At 39.7% G+C, this 20,100-nt stretch overlaps 1 protein-coding gene across 4 annotated transcripts in view; it reads right to left on the bottom strand.

Annotated features, from left to right (window-relative positions):
• whrna (whirlin a) overlaps nucleotides 1–20,100 on the bottom strand; it is a 107,086-nt gene that overhangs the window by 27,957 nt on the left and 59,029 nt on the right. For 3 of the 4 annotated variants that reach the window (XR_009207286.1, XM_058416471.1, XM_058416473.1), the window contains exons 4-5: nucleotides 14,943–15,151; nucleotides 11,776–11,812 (exon numbers count right to left, since the gene is read on the bottom strand). The exons of the other annotated variant lie outside the window; for it this stretch is intronic. Coding sequence is in view for 2 of the 3 variants with exons in the window: in XM_058416471.1 (XP_058272454.1) it covers nucleotides 11,776–11,812; nucleotides 14,943–15,151 (246 nt within the window). In the remaining variant the exon portion in view is untranslated. The remainder of the gene's footprint in view (nucleotides 1–11,775; nucleotides 11,813–14,942; nucleotides 15,152–20,100) is intronic. 4 annotated transcript variants of the gene reach the window in all.

The following is a 20,100-nucleotide window of genomic DNA, read 5'->3' as shown; positions in this document are numbered from 1 at the left end:
TTGCACAGTGATATAATATCCATATTGTGATACACCATGCAATATACTTTATGAGATATCTCCAGTACTGTGATAGGTAATAGGTGATAGATAATATATATCCTTGGCATAATCTAAGGCTAATAAAAAACAAACAAACAAGAAAACCCCTAAGACTCTGTTGCTATTTATCCAAGAGGTTTATCCGGCATTTAAAGAAGGAGTCTCCAATGCCAGCACTTTACAAGTTATTTCCACAACATTAAATGCGATTTAAATGGATTAGATAGTACAGTGTGTCATTCCTGCTGTCGTATAAGATTAATTATACACTTCGTAACACACTGTTACTGAAATTTTTTTACCAACTTTAGTGTGGTAACGGTTTGGGTCAGACATCAGCACATTGCCCAGTCATTGACTCTTTTCCTATAATATCACACCCATCAGGTTTTAAACATTATTTCAAGTATGGTTGAATACATACATATTGAACAAATGTAAAATGCTAGTAAATTACAATACAGCTACAATACAGTTAATCTAAGAAACGTCCAGTATAAACCCTCAGTCTTGACTCCAAAAGCAGAAATACCTGATCGATAAACAGCAGAACCACACTTGATATAACCTCATATGCACAGCCACTGCCATGATCAGACCGATTTCCTGCCATCTGTAACACAACATTATCTACAATGTTCCTTTTCTAATGGTCCTATTATATTGACACACTCTTTAGTCATAACAATGTGTAATTGCTGGTCAATATGATAATGCTCCTCAGGATGACCCAAAGAGCAGAAAGTCTGAACTTCCTTCATGTTGCTTTGCTCTGCTGACATTCAATTGAGTTGAGATGAAGTATTAACACCATAAACTCTGCATTATTTGGGGGCATCGCATGAGTAACCTACCTCTATTAAATGTAATGAAGGGGAAAAAGAGTGGGTGATGGCAGGGACAGAGACATAAAGCTAGTGAAAGAGATTTTTTTGAACTGTCTTTTCATCCTCATAGCTACCAGTAAAATATATTGGCTAAGGAAAAAAAAAAAGTGGGGACTGCAGAGGCAGAGACTCGAATACTAACATGGTCAATTACCTCTAGAATTATCGCCACCCTTCATGAACATATAGCTCAGCTGATAGACACAAGGCCATGTTTTTCCCCTACAAAATGATCAACATTTACAATGCATTGCATTGAACATTCACAGCTACACAAGATTGTAAATGGGCAATTGATACAGAGTCAACTATATAGAGTAGGAGATAAGTCTCTAAACTATGGTGTAGTTACTGATATATTTTATGGAAGCAATAGCATAAAAAAGGCTCATTCCTGGCCAAGAGGTCTAGTTGCTGATAACGATTTAAGAAAATGGATGTGGGAATTACCTTCCGGAAAGAAGTGAAAACAAGCATTAAAGACAAGAGTGAGCATTAGTGGAACTTGTAGTGCTGGAGCGACTGGAGGGATGTGAAGGGCTTGAAAACCAATGAGCTGTTTCCTCTGCCTGAAAGTCATTATTTTGTTGAACCTGGACATAATCATTTCATTAAACGTCATATGTTTGTTTATTTCTTATGTCAAGTATAAAAATGTCCTGTTATCATAGCTATCATAAAGTCACAAATCTAATGGTATTTATTTCCTGTATTCTAGTTGTACCGTAGAATATGATGTGATACGTTACCCCCCCCCCCCGAACTTTGTATTGTTTATTGTATGTATGTACTGCATATCGATGTGTATTGTTTTTATATAAAATGAAGTGTTATTACATTTTTGAGCCCATAGTCTTAATGCTACAGCTTACAGAGACAACAGTGGCCACTGTTTTGTGTATGATAATCAAGGGTGCCATATGCAATATAATGTAGCATATTTTTGTGTAGAATTTAGATAAAAAAACAAAAATCTACTACTGTTATTTACTTTGCTTGATAACTATACTGCTTCCTTTCACCGACCAGGCATAACATTATGACCACCTGCCTAATATTGTGTTGGTTCCCTCTTTTGCTGCAAAAACAGCCCTGATCCGTCCTGCACTGAGTATTCTGACACCTTTCTATCAGAACCAGCATTAACTTCTTCAGCAATTTGAGCAACAGTAGCTCGTCTGTTGGATCAGATCACACGGGCCAGCCATCGCTGCATCAATAAGCCTTGGCCGCCCATGACCCTGTCACTGGTTCACCACTGTTTCTTCCTTGGACCACTTTTGATAGATTCTGACCACTGCAGACCGGGAACACCCCACAAGAGCTGCAGTTTTGGAGATGCTCTGATCCAGTGGTCTAGCCATCACAATTTGGCCCTTATAAAACTCGCTCAAATCCTTACGCTTGTCCATTTTTCCTGCTTCTAACACATCAACTTTGAGGACAAAATGTTCACTTGCTGCCTATTGGTTTCAGCATATACATTTTATTTATTTTTCCTATAAAGGGCTCATGTCTGTAAATCTAATCTAGTTGACTGTATCTGTATTCCAGTGTGACCAGCACATTATTCACAGCCTTCTCCACTTATTTTCAGTGCCATGATCAATAACTACATTCTTTTACACTTGTTATGGTCATTGTACCTTAATGCAGCAGATGAGCCCAGCTGTAATGACCCTCTCACTTGCCATTATACAACAATTCTGTGAACAATAACAATGTTTTATTCATAAATAAACACAATGTCATGCTTTTTAATGGTTTATAATTATGTTGTTGAATTTATGTTACAGCAATGATACAGCTGTTTCTCTCTCTCTCTCTCTCTCTCTCTTTCTCTTGTACGCTTATAGCTGTAAAGAGTAAAAAACAGGCAAACAGGGTAACTTTACAAAATGAAGCACTGACACTGGAGACTTATTCCATAAATGTTAAATAAACATCTGCTACACCACATCGACTATTACTGATATATAGTTAAGCAACATGTGGGATAGAGTGGATATTGATTGATCGGAAGGTTGTGAGTTCAAATGCCAGGTCCAGCTGCTGCTGGGCCCCTGAACAAGGCCCTTAATGCTCAATTGTATAAAATCTGATGAAAAATGAAATGAAAAAACAAGCAATACATGCAATCAAATAGAATGAGCATTAGAACAAATGCATTAATATTAAACCATTGTTAATGTTACAGCTGGAACTACTCTCCTGCTATACAAAAATAATCGCACACCTTCTCACCAATCAGATTCGAAGATTCAATAAGATACTCTGTGATAAAGAAGATATCAGTACTATAGCGCAAAAGCAAACTTTTAACAAATTCGGAGACAGGTTACTTCGGAGGGAGGGTGTGTTGTTGGACTCTTTTGGAGACAGATGTTAACAAGTGCATTTGTATTCTGGCTGTCTAGACAAATGCAGGGTATTGACTGAGCGAATAATTGGAGAAGTGAGTCAGGATTACACTCCTGTCCGTCACTGAGATTACTTAACACGGGGACTGCGTGTGCGTCTGTCACTAATAAAACACAGCTTATTTTCTTTAAGTTACAGACTCCTCTCTATAAGGATTTCTTTCATAAAAAATGACATAATTCTTCCTCAAAATGTAGTCTGGAATTTCTTCTTTAATTCTGAACCTTGAGGAAAAACGTACACACGGTACTTCTTGATTAAATAATTTCTGATTTAGGTATGCAGTCTCCACAGTGTAGCGTGAAAGTGTGGCTGATCAAACCACATTTAGTCTAAGCGCGGTGTGTCGATATCATTACTGTCTCAACTCCTTCCATTAAGCTGTGACAGCAAATTCAATGTGTGCATCTACAGTCTGCTATGAATCTCCTGTGTAACTATTAATTCATAAAAAGACACACCAACATCTTGTAGACTCTGCTTTTGGCTTTCTCTGAATAATTGATCAGTGCCATAATGTTGTTCTGGCACGAAAAGCAAATACCATCAAGTGCAAGATACATGATTTAATTTATCAAGTCTCCCGCTGTCACATTGGGTGTAGTTTGAATATATATTTTAAGGCTACATGAATTGTAATTAGTGCATTTTTTGTCTTTATTTAAAGATACAGCTTCCACTTATAAAATAGCAGTACAGACACACTGCCTATTTATTTCCACAGTAAAATAGAAGCAGTCTATTTTGTACCAGCAGCAGCAGCAAAAAAAGCGTAAAGTTTAAGCACATGGGAGAAAAAGGAGAAGCGCAGCAGAAGTGACTGAATTTATTAAATGATTTATATTGCATACCCAGTACATCATGCACACAGAGATACTCAATTGCGGTCGTGAAATCGTAATGCCTGCACATTACTGACGCAGACTGCTGTTTGTGTTTCACAATTCTTGATTTAATGCCCACGTTTTAATGAGTTCTCCTGTAAATGAATCGTGCCCAGTTTAACGGATGGTTGATGTAACCACAATTTGCCTCGCTGAATTTGGGGTAATATATACAATTAATATACACTACCAGTCAAAAGTTTGGACACACCTTTTATTTTCTACATTCTAGAACAATACTGGAGATTTCAAAACTATGAAATAACACACATGGACTTAAGTAATCCATATGTAATGACAACAAAAAAACAGTCAGTTGTTATTTTAAGACACGAAGGTCAGGTGTTCTGGAATAGTTCTTGCAAGAACAGTATTGTCAAGTGCATTTGCAAAACCCATCAAGCACCATGATGAAACTGGCTCACATGAAGACCATCCCAGTAAAGCAAGACCAAAACTGACCTCTGCTGCAGAGGAGAAGTTCATTTAGAGTGAACAGCCTCAGAAATCACCAATTAACAGCACCTCAGATTAGAGCCGTTATGAAGGCTTTACAGAGCATCAGTAGCAGACATATCTCAATATCAACGACATTATTGTGTATTTCGGCCGCCTTCAGCATTGTTTTACAATGTAGAAAGAAATAAACATCAGGAAAGACCATGGGATTAGAAGGTGTGTCCAAACTTTTGACTGGTAGTGTGTATTGTCCATTTACAAGAAAAGGGTTTTTTATCTTTCGCACTGACATTGGAAGAAACAGCATCCTAATCCTGATATAATGATATAAATATAAACACCACTAACAGAGGATTTGGAGATCAGTGGTCAGCTTATCCTTCAAACTGCAAAATACTGTAATTATATAATCAATTCAACAACTAAAAACATATTTTATCGTGCATAAAATATGATTATGATGTGCTGGATCAAGTGCTATTTTATTATATTCTTTATTTTACTTCTTTATTCTATCCCTTTTCCCTCCCTGTGTATTCAGTGGTGCTTGTTTTTAAAGTGTGTAGAAAGGCATTCGTAGACACCTGTACAGGGGTGGGATATGACAGGCAGCAAGTGAAGAGACAGTTTTCGAAGGTGATGTGTTGGAAGCAGGAAAAATAGGGCTGGGTAAGGATCTAAGCAACTTTGACAAGGACCAAATTGAGGTGTCTAGATGGCTGGGATAGAGTATCTCCAAAACTACAGTTCCTGGTATTCAGGAGTTAGTACCAGTCTTAGTACTATATAGGGAGTCCAGAAAAGCACCTGTGTAACCTTTTTTTATTGAATACAACTAATTTCCCACTGCAGGTTTTGATGTAACTTTGAGACTTAGTTGTGGAATCTGTATATAGCCACACTGAGGAGAACGTAGAGTTCATGCATTTATCCAAATTAAATTCTGTCCTTAAGGAAAGCATTCTCTTTGATTAAGACACTGTAATCTCCTCTATGTGCGTTAGCAAACAAAGCCCTGAATAGCATTCTCTAAGTGTGTGAATGTACGCCAACCAGGCTTAACATTATGACCACCTGCCTACTGTGTTGGTCCCCCTTTTTCTTCAAAAACAGCCCTGACCCATCATGCACTGTGTATTCTGACACCTTTCTATCAGAACCAGCATTAGCTTCTTCAGCAATTTGAGCAACTTGTCTGTTGGATCGGATCACACGGGCCAGCCTTCTCTCCCCACGTGCATCAAAGAGCCTTGGCCGTCCCTGACCCTGTCACCGGTTCACCACTATTCCTTCCCTGGACCACTTTTAATAGATACTGACCACTGCAGACCGGGAACACCCCACAAGAGCTGCAGTTTTGGAGATGCTCTGATCCAGTGGTCTAGCCATCACAATTCTGCCCTTATCAAACTCGCTCAAATCCTTACGCTTGTCCATTTTTCCTGCTTCTAACACATCAACTTTGAGGACAAAATGTTCACTTGCTGCCTAATATATCCCACCCACTAACAGGTGCCATGATGAGCAGATAATCAGTCTTATTCACTTCATCTGTCAGTGCTCATAATGTTATGCTTGATCGGTGTATTTGGAAGCATACCGGAAGTATTTTCCGAAGGGTATATAGAGATTAAAAAACGCATATGTATCCACTTTCACTTTGCTTCATGCTGCATTACTCACTGCAAAACAAAGACCTTCTGCAACTAAATCTCTATTTCAGCACAACCGAGACTAGCTCACTATTTTTAAATTCGAAGGACTGAATTAAAAAATGAGCACAGAAAGGTGAATCTATCGAAACCAATTTCCCGCACAAGGACACATCTGTATCATTTTTCCACACCTGATGAAAGGAAACACAAAGGCTCCATGTATAAGTGTGTGACTCTCTTCAAAGAGGTGCAAGAAGATGCAATTTTCTGCAAATCGATGGTCCATTTTCTTTAAGAAACTTCTCCATAGTGAAGGTTAAAGCTGTAGCAGGCTGGCAAAGGGCCGCAGTCCAGTTGAGCCTCTCTCAAGACATGCAATTTCATAGTGCGATCTATAACGATAAGTGTCTTAGTCAGCAAAAAAAAAAAAAATCCCACAGAGCTATTTGGCTTTGTTCGGGAAAACTGGCACGAGGAAGTGGTTTATGATTAAGATTTATTTGAGGAATTGGGATGAAAGTCAAAGCAAGGACCTGGAGTAAGCAGAATAATCCAGTATAGGAAAGAGGTTTTCAAGTGGGAGTCACTTTCTCTGCAAAGAAATCAGGACAGGGTTGAAGCAAGACGCTAGAGATCGAAATGACGACTTTGGTCATCAAATTTTGGTCATTTTTCATATTTTTTGGATAATTTGCATTTATAACATCTTATACAACAAATACAAAATCTAAAAAAAAAAGTTAATTTCACTGTTTTGTCCTATCTTAGACTTTAAATGAAACTATAAGCTCCGCCCACTTATCACCAGTATTGGGGAATTATACTTAAGTAGCTGTGAAAAAAATTGCAATATATAAATACACTTAAGTATCAAACGTTAAATAGGTATATGGTGAAAGATAAGTATTATTTATACTTTAAAGCAACTACACTGTTTTTTCCTGGATGTTTGCAATATTAGCTAAAACTTTAGCAAGGATTTGACTTACTGTCTGCCAAATAATTTTAGCTACAGCAGTCTAACTAGCCATTAAGAAAACCAATCAAGGTAATTTGAGGAAATATAGACAATTGATCTTAGCAAATTAAACCTTTACAGTTTAATATTAGAACTTTTTTGGATGCTTATAAGAAATGACTGGATGCTACTTGGCCTAATCAACTGATATACAATATAGTGTCTTTGGCTGGACGAGTGAAGAAGAGACTTTCAAGATTTCTTGGGAACTTAATTAAATAAAATTATTACATTTTAATAATTATAAAGTATAATATGTCTAAATAGTACTTGAGTATATTAACATAGTAAGTGTGGTCATGTATCCGTGAAAAGCTTGTTTCCTGATATATACAGTTACATAAACTGATCAGCCATAACATTATGAGCGCTGACGGGTGAAGTGAATAACACTGATTATCTCCTCATCATGGCACCTGTTAGTGGGTGGGATATATTAGGCAGCAAGTGAACATTTTGTCCTCAAAGTTGATGTTTTAGAAGCAGGAGAAATGGACAAGCGTAAGGATTTGAGCGAGTTTGACAAGGACCAAATTGTGATGGCTAGAAGACTGGATCAGAGCATCTCCAAAACTGCAGCTCTTGTGGGGTGTTCCTGTTCTGTAGTGGTCAGTATCTATCAACAGTGTTCCAAGGAAGGAACAGTGGTAAACCGGCAACAGGGTTATGAGCGGCCAAGGCTCATTGATGCACGTGGGGAGTGAAGGCTGGCCCGTGTGATCCAATCCAACACATGGGCTCCTATTGCTCAAATTGCTGAAGAAGTTAATGCTGGTTCTGATAGAAAAGAGTCAGAATACACAGTGCATGATGGGTCAGGGCTGTTCTGGCAGCAAAAGGGGGACCAAAACAATATTAGGCGGGTGGACATAATGTTATACCTGGTTGGTATAAACATCATGTATATGTTAGGTTCCTTTTGTAAAACACTCACTTGATTAGAAACCCATGCACTTTGTATTAACAAAAATGCTCATTTCTCAAAATCATTTTTCTTTCTCTATCCAGTACCATCATCTACAAAAAAAGAAGAACAGAAAATGTAAAGACAGTGCTTTTTCTTTAAAAGTCCTTGAGACCATCTTCATTGCAAACATTTTAAGGTGAAGTTACATTTTTTTATGAAGTATGCAAGTTTACACATAGTTAAGTATGTGCAGAATTGAGTATCAGAGATCACTGAAACACTGATTTGAATATCTTTTCCTTTTCTTTTAAGACTACATTCACTTCACACTACTATTATATATCGCATACTTTTATTCCCTGCTTTAACGCGAGACGAAAATGTATAAAATGTGACATTAGTCATGCAGATTCTCATAAATCTTTAATCATATGAGTTTTGTGCTGAATTAAATTGATTACATGCACTGGAGAGAGACCAAGTGTCTGACAGGGGGCTTTGTACTGAAGTTGCATAAGGGACATTTTCCTTTTTAAAGATTACGCCAATTATCTGTGCATGTTTTCCCCACAGCAGCTCACATTTGAGCACTGACCTGTAATTAATCAAAAGATACAAGCAAGCGCATCTGCGATTACTCAAGCAATTTTTGCCACGAGGCTTTAATAAGTGCCTATGGAAAATGAAATAGTTGTTTGTACATTTCTGAACAGAGCGTTGTTTATCACTGTAATCAGACTGAAATTATGGCATGAAATCCCAGGGGCTGAACTTAAAATGATTTACATAACAGTTAAGAGGTGATAGTGGAGTCAATTGATTTATACACTAAACAGCGTTCAAGAAGAAATGCAGTACGTTTCAATGAAGCCACGCTGGTTTTGTCTCCTTTTTTTTAACCCCTTTCCCTGTTTTCTTTCCCATTTGTTACATTCACACAAAAATCACACATTTAAGCACAACCCTCAGAGCTCATCACTCGTAGGCTCCACTGGTTTTATCTGAAGTGCCAATTTTCTCAGAAATCCTATGCTGTGTGCACTTGGTCATATTGAGTGGCATTACCTTGTCCTGACCGCTCCCTTCTCTCTCCATTTGTCTTCTAATAATTATGCCCCTCTCATTTTTTCTTTTCTTTTCTCTTTTCTAAAAGCCTGGAACATTCATAGGTTTTTTTTGGAACAGAATGTTTTCCCAATTCTTTTTTACTCTGAGGGTTCTTAGTTATTTGAAGGCTATCCATCACACTGGGGTACTTGTTAGTAGAAAGAAAATAGAGAATGGAATTAAATCGAATGCTTTCTTGTTTTCTGTTCAAATGAAACAGAACATATATCCATCTATTTTCTGTACTGCTTATCCTACACAGGGTCAAGGGAAGCCTGGAGCCTGATCTCAAGGGGACTTGGGGCACAAGGCGGGGGACGACCTGGATGATGTCTTAAAAGTTCACAGACACACACAAGGCAATGTACCACCCACCTCTCTTCTCACCAAGGCATTTCCACCTGCAGAACGCCGATACCTGAATGCTTTTTTCAACTATTCTGTGTAAACTGTAGACTGTTACTTCTGAGAAGATCAGCAGTTTTGGAAATACTCAAACCAGCCCATTTGGCATCATCAACCATGGGATCAATAAAGTATACCTGTCAATCAATCAATCAATCAACCAACCAACCAACCAACCAATCTATCTATCTATCTATCTATCTATCTATCTATCTATCTATCTATCTATCTATCTATCTATCTATCCATAATGATAACAACAACAATAAACAATTATTATTATTGTTGTTATTGTGAAAATAATGAATGAAGTAGTGGTCATGTCTCCTGACCTGGAGTTACTATTGCCACTACAAAGTTATTTTTTACCCAGTAACAGCGAAAGCACCTCCCCTAAAGACTTTTACTTTTACACCTCAGCCATTTACCAACAAATCCACATTTCATTCACTGACAAACGACACGTCCTACTTTTAACCATTCATCCATCCATCCATCCATCTATAAACAGTCCTTCCCTCACAGCTTCTCTTTCTGCTGTCTCTCAAAGTTCAGAAGAATAAAACCTGCAGCTTGGCATCTATCTATCTATCTATCTATCTATCTATCCGTCCGAGACAAAGTGTAGAGGTGTTCCTAATAAAGTGGATGATGAGTGAACACTTCCAATCAAAGGTTTTTGAAGAAACCTGGAATTTCTTATCACAGCTTAATCATTGTTATTGCCACAGACCAAGCAACAATGATACAGAACAGCAATTAAATCATATAAGGAAAGCTAAATCTGTGTTAAAACTCAACAGCTCACTCAGATCTTATGGGTCATACTGGATATCGGCATGGATGTGATTTGGCTGCTGTTCAGCAACAGTTCTTTGGGATCCAAACCCACCAGCAATGGCACACTGTTTTTCACAGATTCTGTGTGTTAAACAAACGAATGGAGGAAGAGCCAAGCTATGTGCTATTACCTTGTTTACCTCTCTGCCTTGCTGTGTACCACTGCTCGTGATATCTTTTAAGCCAGGTATGTCAAGTACACCAAAATACAATAATGAGAGATCATACTGTATATGCACACACAAGCCACTATATTAGGGAAAAAGCCTACTAATTCATGCAATTCCAATCAGCAAATCATATGGCAGCAGTGCAATGCATAAAATCGTGCAAACACAGCCAGAAAGCATCCGTTATAATGTTCACATCAAACATTACAATTGGGAGAAATTTTGATGTCTGGGGAATGATTGTTGGTGCAAACAGGGCTGGATTGACAGGAGGGTTGAAAAGAAGGCACAAACAGCAACTCTTTATAGCAACCGTGGTAAACATCTCAAAACACATAAACCATTATACGAGCCACACAGAATTAAAGCTGTTCTGAGAACAAAAGAGGACCACCCCTCTGGATTGAAAGTTCTCTGATCCATCCTAAACCCACATATCATTCTATCACATCTCACAGATTTTGACTTCATTCATCAATTTAGGATAGTCCTGTCTACAGTACACCAGGCAATGCCCTCTCACTGTGACCCCATTCTCATTTTAATTATTTAGCCAAGAACATTTTCATACTGTCATTGTTTTAGTCATTAAAACACTGCAAACAGACTGAAGCTAATCCATTATGCAGCCCAAACACCCAATATATTTTACTGCGACTTCATTTTCACTGACGCAATATCAATATGCTAGATTAGAGAAGCTCAACAGCAGATGGCCAGTTTATGACTCAAACCAAACCCCTCTTTCTGCTCTAATGTATACACCAGATTTTTTGGGAGTCGTTTTGATAGCGAATCTACGCTGTACTATAAACAGTTGGAAGCACAAATACTCGAAATTGCTCTACGGCGCTAATTGCGGCAAGGTAATTACAAGTGAAAAACATGCCTCTGTTTGGTAGCACTGCTGTGAAAATTGAGGTGTTAACAAGAGAAACACGAGAGAACATTGTGCTCAGATGGAGAAACACAGCACTCACCTTTCCTGAGGCTGAAGCCCCTTGATCCAGAGAAAGACTACGGGAGAGAAAGAAATAATGGGAAATCAATAGTGTGGCAGAGAAGCACTCTGGCAGAATTCAAAACCAGTGACTACAGTGATACACTTACAAACTTTTCGTCTTCTGACAGTTATGGGAAACAGTACTTATTAATGAATGGCAGTTTTACAGCGTACTGTATTGTTACTGTGCACACTAACAACAAAAAAGAAGCATACTGCAAGTAGAAGAAGCCTTTAGTTGTCACATAAACCTTACAGCACAGTGAAATCCTTTTTTTCCCACAAATCCCAGTTTGTTAGAAAGGACAAACGGTCAGAGCACAGGGTTAGCCATGACACCCCTGTACCTCTGGAGCAGAGAGTCTTGAACGCTGGACCCTCTGATCAGTAACTGCAGAGCCACCACTGCCTTTTGCAGTTGCATTGCTATATCCACTTGACTTCTACACCCTAAAATACACTATATCATCTTACTCGTAATACACATCATCCATTAACAGAAGCACTAATGTATGTTTACTGTTTATTAGGACTGTCTATTAGCACAATATTTCAGACTAAATGTCTACAGTAAAATGAACATCCTGAACATCCAAGTTATTTTCTACATTCTTTTCAGCAGATTACTGTATGTTAACAGTTGTAGGATGTTAATGTAAGATATCTGTTATGTAACTATCATAGACTAAAAGTTGAGCATCTTGAATGGAAGAGCGTCTGCTCCGCTTAACTCTATACATCATCTGCACTGACACTGATGACTAGAAATGAGAAATGGTTCTTTAGAATGTATGGAGTCGCAGCTCCTTGGTTATTCTTGAGAAGTAAAGAACAAACGAGAGAACCCTACACTCCTGCTCCGGCATTATAATGAGCCTTACACTGCAGCGTGGATGAAATGGTACTGTAACAGTACGAACACAGCCTGGTCCTGTGGGATTGTGGCTTGTTCTGTGTAGGTGTACCTCACTCCATCTGAGCCAAGAAATAAGCTAATAAACGGCCCCTTTATAAAACGCCACCTTGCATTTTTCTCTGGCGTGTGAGTATAGCTAAACCTCCATCAGCCTCGTTCCATTAAAGCTGATGGGAAACGTGTTTGCACTGGAAACAAAGGGCAATTTACCCACCACCTCATTCTCTCTCTCTCTCCCACACATACACACACACACACACACACACACATAAACACGTGTATTTATAGACCTGCATACAAAAGCCCTCCGAGTGTAAGCCACTACTCTTGACACACATCATTTAAAATAAAACCTGGGAGATGCCTGAGGAATAAAGGCATTGATCGGGTTTCCATGCTTAACTTCATGCTTCAGTAAAAGAGTACAGCTGTGACACCGGGAGCAGACTGCTCCATTTTCGCAACTCTTTTCTGCCACAGGGCTGCTTGGGGGTTGTAAAGATGTGGCGAAATAGAAAACAAGAAGGTGAAATTGCTATCGCTAGGCCTACTCCAAAAATGGGGATTTAAACCCAACCTTAGTGCAGCTTCAGGACTCAAATTAAATCAGCATGTCTAAGCATAGAATTGGCAATTTATTAAGCACAAACACAACGCCTGAACACCCACAGGCTGTTTAGTCAGGCAGAGACATGAGTGAAAACAACACAAACTCTCAAACTTAACAGCCAGAAAACAGCCGATTTCAGTGAGGCTTCGAACAAAATGCTTGTGAAGTAGATATAAAGATATATGCACATTAGCACAAATTATCACATTATTTCAGCCCTTAGGGGCTGAGAGATGCACCGTGAGATGTCTGACCATATACACTGATCAGGCATAACATTATGAGCAGTGACAGGTGAAGTGAATAACACTGATTATCTCCTCATCATGGCACCTGTTAGTGGGTGGGATATATTAGGCAGCAAGTGAACATTTTGTCCTCAAAGTTGATGTGTTAGAAGCAGGATAAATGGGCAAGCGTAAGGATTTAGTTTGACAAAGGGCCAGATTGTGATGGCTAGATGACTGGATCAGAGCATTTCCAAAACTGCAGCTCTTGTGGGGTGTTCCCGGTCTGTAGTGGTCAGTATCTATCAAAAGTTGACCAAGGAAGGAACAATGGTGAACAGGGTCATGGACGGCCAAGGCTCATTGATGCACGTAGGGACCGAAGGCTGGCCCGCTGTGATCTGAGTCAACAGACGAGCTACTGTTTCTCAAATTGCTGAAGTTAATGCTGGTTCTGATAGAACGGTGTCAGAATACACAGTACATGATGGGTCAAGCCTGTTTTGGCACCAAAAGGGGGACCAACACAATATAAGGCAGGTGGTCATAATGTTATGCCGGGCCGGTGTAGCATATGCACCGTAGGTTTTAGTACTGTTTTATTTTATTCTTACAACATACTGTGGAACATTAATGATTCATTATCATCCCACTGTCTGGTTTCTCTCAGTAAACCACTGGTTCCCTTTTGAGTCTGTTCCTTTTAAGTTTTCTTTGTCTCAGCGAGTCTTTCCTTTGCTCATTAGGATTCTAGATATGAACTTACAAGATTTCTGTAGAGCTGCTTTGTGACAGTGATATGGCTGGAACAATAGTGTATTGTATTTTTCGATACACAATAATATACAAATTGTAAAAACTAAATAAAAACTTGCTCACCATAAACAATGCTGTTTTCATGAACTAATACATAATTAAGCTGCCTGCCTAACTCCATTAACCTTTCCTGACTCGAGATAAAGAGGAAGCCACGTTTTCAGAGGAAGTAGTGTGTGGTTGATTAAGTTTAAATCTTTATTCCCTGAAATTTTACATAAGCGGTATTTTATGATGTATAAAACACGTCGGTTTTACAGGCATACAATACAGATATAAACTAATACCAGTAAAAACCAATGGCTTTGTAATATTCTACAATGCCTGGGAATAATACTGGTTTAAGAACACATTTAGACTGCTGGTACTGCCTCTTTAAAAATAAATCTGAGTACAGAACACACTTATGATTTATCAAGTCTATTATTTGGAGCTTAAATGAGGCTCCACACAATAGATCGTACACACACACACACACACACACACACACACGCACACACACAAGCTCTCCATTCCATAAGTAACAGAACATTAAAAATCTATAAAGCATTTACAATGCTTCGTTTTTATCTCACCCTGCTACACTGCTGCTGGCCGAGCTGTCTGTGATCTGGGAACTAGCGATCCACTTGGTCTCTCCCACCACGGTGCGGGCGTGTGGCAGCCGTCCCACATCCTTCACAGTCATCATGAGGTGGCGTGAAGACTTGAGCATGCGCACTGCCTCGTCGTGAGGAATGCTCAGGAAGCTCCGCCCGTTCACCTCCAAGATCTGATCGCCCACCTGAGGAGCACCGGAGCCGAAGAGAGGGTCAGGTGGTGGGTCGAGGTGGGACCTTTTACCACATCATCTGTTGCACAGCTGGATTTCCATCCAACCCCTGATTACATTGCGCCTTGCCCAGCTGTGCAACAGATGAGGTGATGAAAGGTAATAGAAAGACAGAGGAATATGACCAGAACATATAAGAACATGATAAATAACACACGCATAGATATATAAACGCACAATACGAAAAAACAAAAAAAATCTCTCCAGTGTCTCTTTATGTGAGAATGTCTTCGTCTCACTTATCTCAGAACCCCTCCTACTTTGGCCATTGATTCATCTCGAGTCAATATCCTCCCAGTATTCACATACATCTTTTCTTTTCTCCTTATGTTGCATTTTCCATCTTCCTATGCCTCTTATGTCTTCCTATGCACATCTGAGTGTGCACCATAGCTCAGTGACAATATTTGTAATGATATAAGATTTCATTTATTGGATTTCATTTATTCACATCAGTCCTTCAAATTACTACCTGGCCTGAATAACTTTAATAAATGTATTTTTCTCTTTTTAACTGTATTTTCATGGCTGATAAATGGAAATGAAAAGGAACAAGTCTTCAGGAAAATCATTTTAGGATTCTGATAGGTAATAAAGTTATCAGACCAAAACAGGATTTCAAAATAGCACTGAAGTATGCCACTCTATCATCAGTGTATGTCTTTATTTCTGGCTCTAAACATGGCAAATTGATCAAGAAAACTGGCCAAATAAGAAGTTCTAAATATGCATTGTCTGCATTAAATGATTTCCTGGAGAAATAAGCACTCTCGCTCTTTTGCTCTCTGGATCGATTCTTGCCTTGACCTTCTGCAACCCCAGAAAAATCTCAAGGGTAATTAAGCAGCCCTTCCAAAGATAATGATATTAATGAATGCTTAAGGTGTGTAATCACTCAGGCTTGTTGATGGTTGGAGTGGCAGCATGCTGGCATTACCTTCTGGCTCTTCTTTTTAGTTATGCTTTCACATCTAGACTTGCCGCAGCCCCATATTACACTCCAATCATAATGTACACCCTTTAAACCACTGCATCAGAACATACTCTCTGCTCTGTCTGTCAATCTGTCAGTCTGTCTCTGCCTGATGTGATATGTCAGATCTTGTCACACTTCTATGCCGCTGCTCCTCTCACCCTTCTGATCTGCTTGATTCATCCTGATATTCCTTCTGCTTGGAGCGTATGAACTGATTCTTATGAACTGAATTTCAGTGGCTCTTGCACGGATACAAAAAATTTGCATTTCTGAAAAAATAAAATAAAATAAATAAAAAATCTTCAAGCCCAAGTTTCATCCTTGCATTCGTGGATAATCCCACCTGGATACTGGAGATTTGCTGCCTTTGAACTTCCGCTGTAATTATAAAACGTGTTCTTTGCCTTTCACTGGACGGAAAATGCTTTAAATAAAACCTTCAGTCTGCATTTTCTATCCCTGTTCTCACATTTCTACTCGAGAAACGTCTGACAGCCTCAAAAGCGTGGACTACAAACGGGCGATTTCCATAAGCTGAATGCCGTGTACAGAAAATCGACTCAAGCATGCGACTGTGAATACAAGAAACTTTTAAGGGTGTAAATATTAACATAATGTTTGGACTTTTTTTGTACTATTTTGTTTTAGGCTTTTGACAGCTTAAGTGAAAAAATGCCATCTTTGCTCAGTCCGTATTTTCTATCCTCTAATTATTATGAAAGTGCTTGTCTTAAGCTGAAATGCTTCTTATCGAGGGCTGTGCTAGAGAAAAATCTGAACGTGGCCCATATATCGTTCGACGGATTGCCTGGATGTGAACGTGACTAGAAAAAAGCATACACATAGTTGGACCCATGGGAAGTAAGCTACGGACAAATTCTGAAAAGCGAAAGTGAATTCTTTAGAAGTGGAGAATGCAAGAATGCAAACAGGAATGTTATCATGTTTTAATTAGGTTTGAACTCTTCTGGCTGTCCAGGCTATACCTTCATATATAAACCAGGACTGCTTGTTAGTCCTGTCACATGAACTGTGTCCTAAATGATTATACAGGACACTGGCCTACATATATATGTGATACAGAGCGGGGTGGGGGTGGAAGGAGGGTGGTGAGAGGCATGTAGCATTAAAAACCTTTTCTCTGAACCCCAAAAAAATCTGCCATTTCCATCCCATCCCATTTCATCTGTCAGAAAGAAATCAGCTCAGTCCTCTTACGCCTTGGATGTTAGTTGGAAAAGTGCTAAGGGATAACGTCGAGATGTTGGTGACAGTCCATTGAAAGTGCGATGACAAATGCGGCTTCATTTTTTACTAAAGAAGGACTATACTGCCATAGCATGCAAATTGTCAAAAATATGTTCCCACCAGGATGCAATCTGTGTAACACTTATTTCCTGTGTGGCCCATGGACTATAAACATAACATGACTGGATCCTGGGACGTTAAATACACCGACAGATGCACTCCTACAATTTCAGTATGCAGATCACAGTATCATCTGAGCTGAGCTTCAGTGTAATCTAATTTCTCAGCAGAATGAATGAAAGCTTAAATAGGCTCTTTTCTTTTTTTAACAACAGCTTTAGTAATTTGAACATTGTGAATTATGAGCCTCTTCCATTAAAATGCTTTACAGTCGCACAATGAAAAATGCCTTGGTGTATAACCCGTTCTCCATTTAACAAAGTTATTGAACTTGATCCTTCCAGTGGTTTAATGGTAAAATCTGGCAGTGTTGCTTTATATAGAAAGGATACACAATATATAATGTTAGAGGGCAAAAGCAGAGTGTTTTGAAGACACAAGTTAGAGCTGTGCTGTTGTCTTAATTCCAGTGTTAATCCATTCCAGCAATCACACTGGTGGACAGCCACCACCCACTTCTGCAGACACTCCCACTCCCCCAGACACGCTGACTACACCGCTCCATTCCCACAGACATTCGTAGATCACCTGTCCATTCCCACAGACATTCTCAGATCACCTGTCCACTCCCACAGACACTCTGACTACATGTGTCCATTCCCACAGACATTCTCAGATCACCTGTCCACTCCCACAGACACTCTGAATACACCTGTCCACTCCCACAGACACTCTGAATACACCTGTCCATTCCCACAGACATTCTCAGATCACCTGTCCACTCCCACAGACACTCTGACTACATGTGTCCATTCCCACAGACATTCTCAGATCACCTGTCCACTCCCACAGACACTCTGAATACACCTGTCCACTCCCACAGACACTCTGAATACACCTGTCCATTCCCACAGACATTCTCAGATCACCTGTCCATTCCCACAGACACTCTGAATACACCTGTCCATTCCCACAGACATTCTCAGATCACCTGTCCACTCCCACAGACACTCTGAATACACCTGTCCATTCCCACAGACATCACCTGTCCACCCCCACATACACTCTGACAGCACCTGTCCACTCCCACAGACACTCTGACTACACCTGTCCATTCCCACAGACACTCTTAGATCACCTGTCCATTCCCACATACACTCTGACAGCACCTGTCCACTCCCACAGACACGCTGACTACACCTGTCCATTCCCACAGGCATTCTTAGATCACCTGTCTATTCCCACAGACACTCTGACTACACCTGTCCACTCCCACATACACTCTGACCACACCTGTCCACTCTCACAGACACTCTGACTACAACTGTCCACTCCCAAAGACATTTGGTCTACACCTGTCCACTCCCACAGACACTCCCAGTGCAACCACCTTATCCCACAAACACTTTAACAGTACTTTCCCACTCCCATAGACACTCTGAAAGTCTAATGATTCCCATAGACACTCTTAGAGTACATGCATGAACTCATAGACCCTTGACTGAGTCCATTCAACACAAACATGTGCAGATGTTGGCAAAACATTTGCAGTTCACTGTGGTATAAAAGGAAAACAACTTGTTTTGAATGTGATGTTAACGGAAAGTGTGTCTGACCAACATTCTGCCCTGGTGTGCATTTTGCTATTTGATCGTGTACGAGAAACAATGTGCATCCCAACTCCAATGATCCAAGCGAGCTCCCACTGTGTGACCTCATTATTACATCTCATTAACAGTCTATGGGAGGCATTAGCTATTAAGACCTCTGGCATTTTACAGCCGTACATTTCTTGTCTTTTCCTCCAGGAACGAAGGCTGAAAATAAAAGAGGAGGACAGATAACGCATTGAAACAAACACCGGTGTGGCCTGTGGAGAACAATGGTCATAATCTTTATTGAGGAGATGGGATTAAATCCATCCATCACAGCCATCCCAGATGAGTAAAATGGAGACAGCGCCATCATTTGTACACCATCATCATCATCTTCATCGCCTTCAGCTTGATCCCTGATTCTGGTGCAGTGAAAATAATCAATTTGACAGATTCTTATTACCTCGGCATAGAAAACACAACAGGTGCTATTTCTGGGTCGCCCCAGTAAAGTTTATTGGTTCTCTGTCTAATAGATTAAAGGCTAAAATATTCGCAGATAAATCTAGCTATATGTTGCCAAATCCGTATGATCAAATATTACAGATATTATATGATCTGACTGGATATGCCATATAAAGTCGCCTGTATATACCACTCTCTGATGGCTGGGAGAGCCAGTGTGAAATGGAGAGCCTTTCTTTCTATTCTGCTGATACAAATGCGTGTGTAAAGACTTGCCTGCTTCTGCCGCACCAACGCCATCACTCAAAATGTCAAGTGTCCTGGATCAGGAGTTTGCTTGCTCATTTCCAGATCTGTCATGGCCAGGGTCCATGCTGTCCAAGCCTCACCCTTTCCCCTATTTATCCCTTATCCATCATTTCTCCATCTCAAGGCTCAGCTGTAGAACCACACCCAAAAGCATTAGAGCTAATACTAATACAATAAGGCATGCGGAT

This window comes from Hemibagrus wyckioides, linkage group LG18 (genome assembly GCF_019097595.1).
Source record: "Hemibagrus wyckioides isolate EC202008001 linkage group LG18, SWU_Hwy_1.0, whole genome shotgun sequence".
Taxonomy (NCBI): Eukaryota; Metazoa; Chordata; class Actinopteri; order Siluriformes; family Bagridae; genus Hemibagrus; species Hemibagrus wyckioides.
Note: the sequence above shows the minus strand (reverse complement) of the source record. Positions and strands in the feature narration are given on the sequence as shown.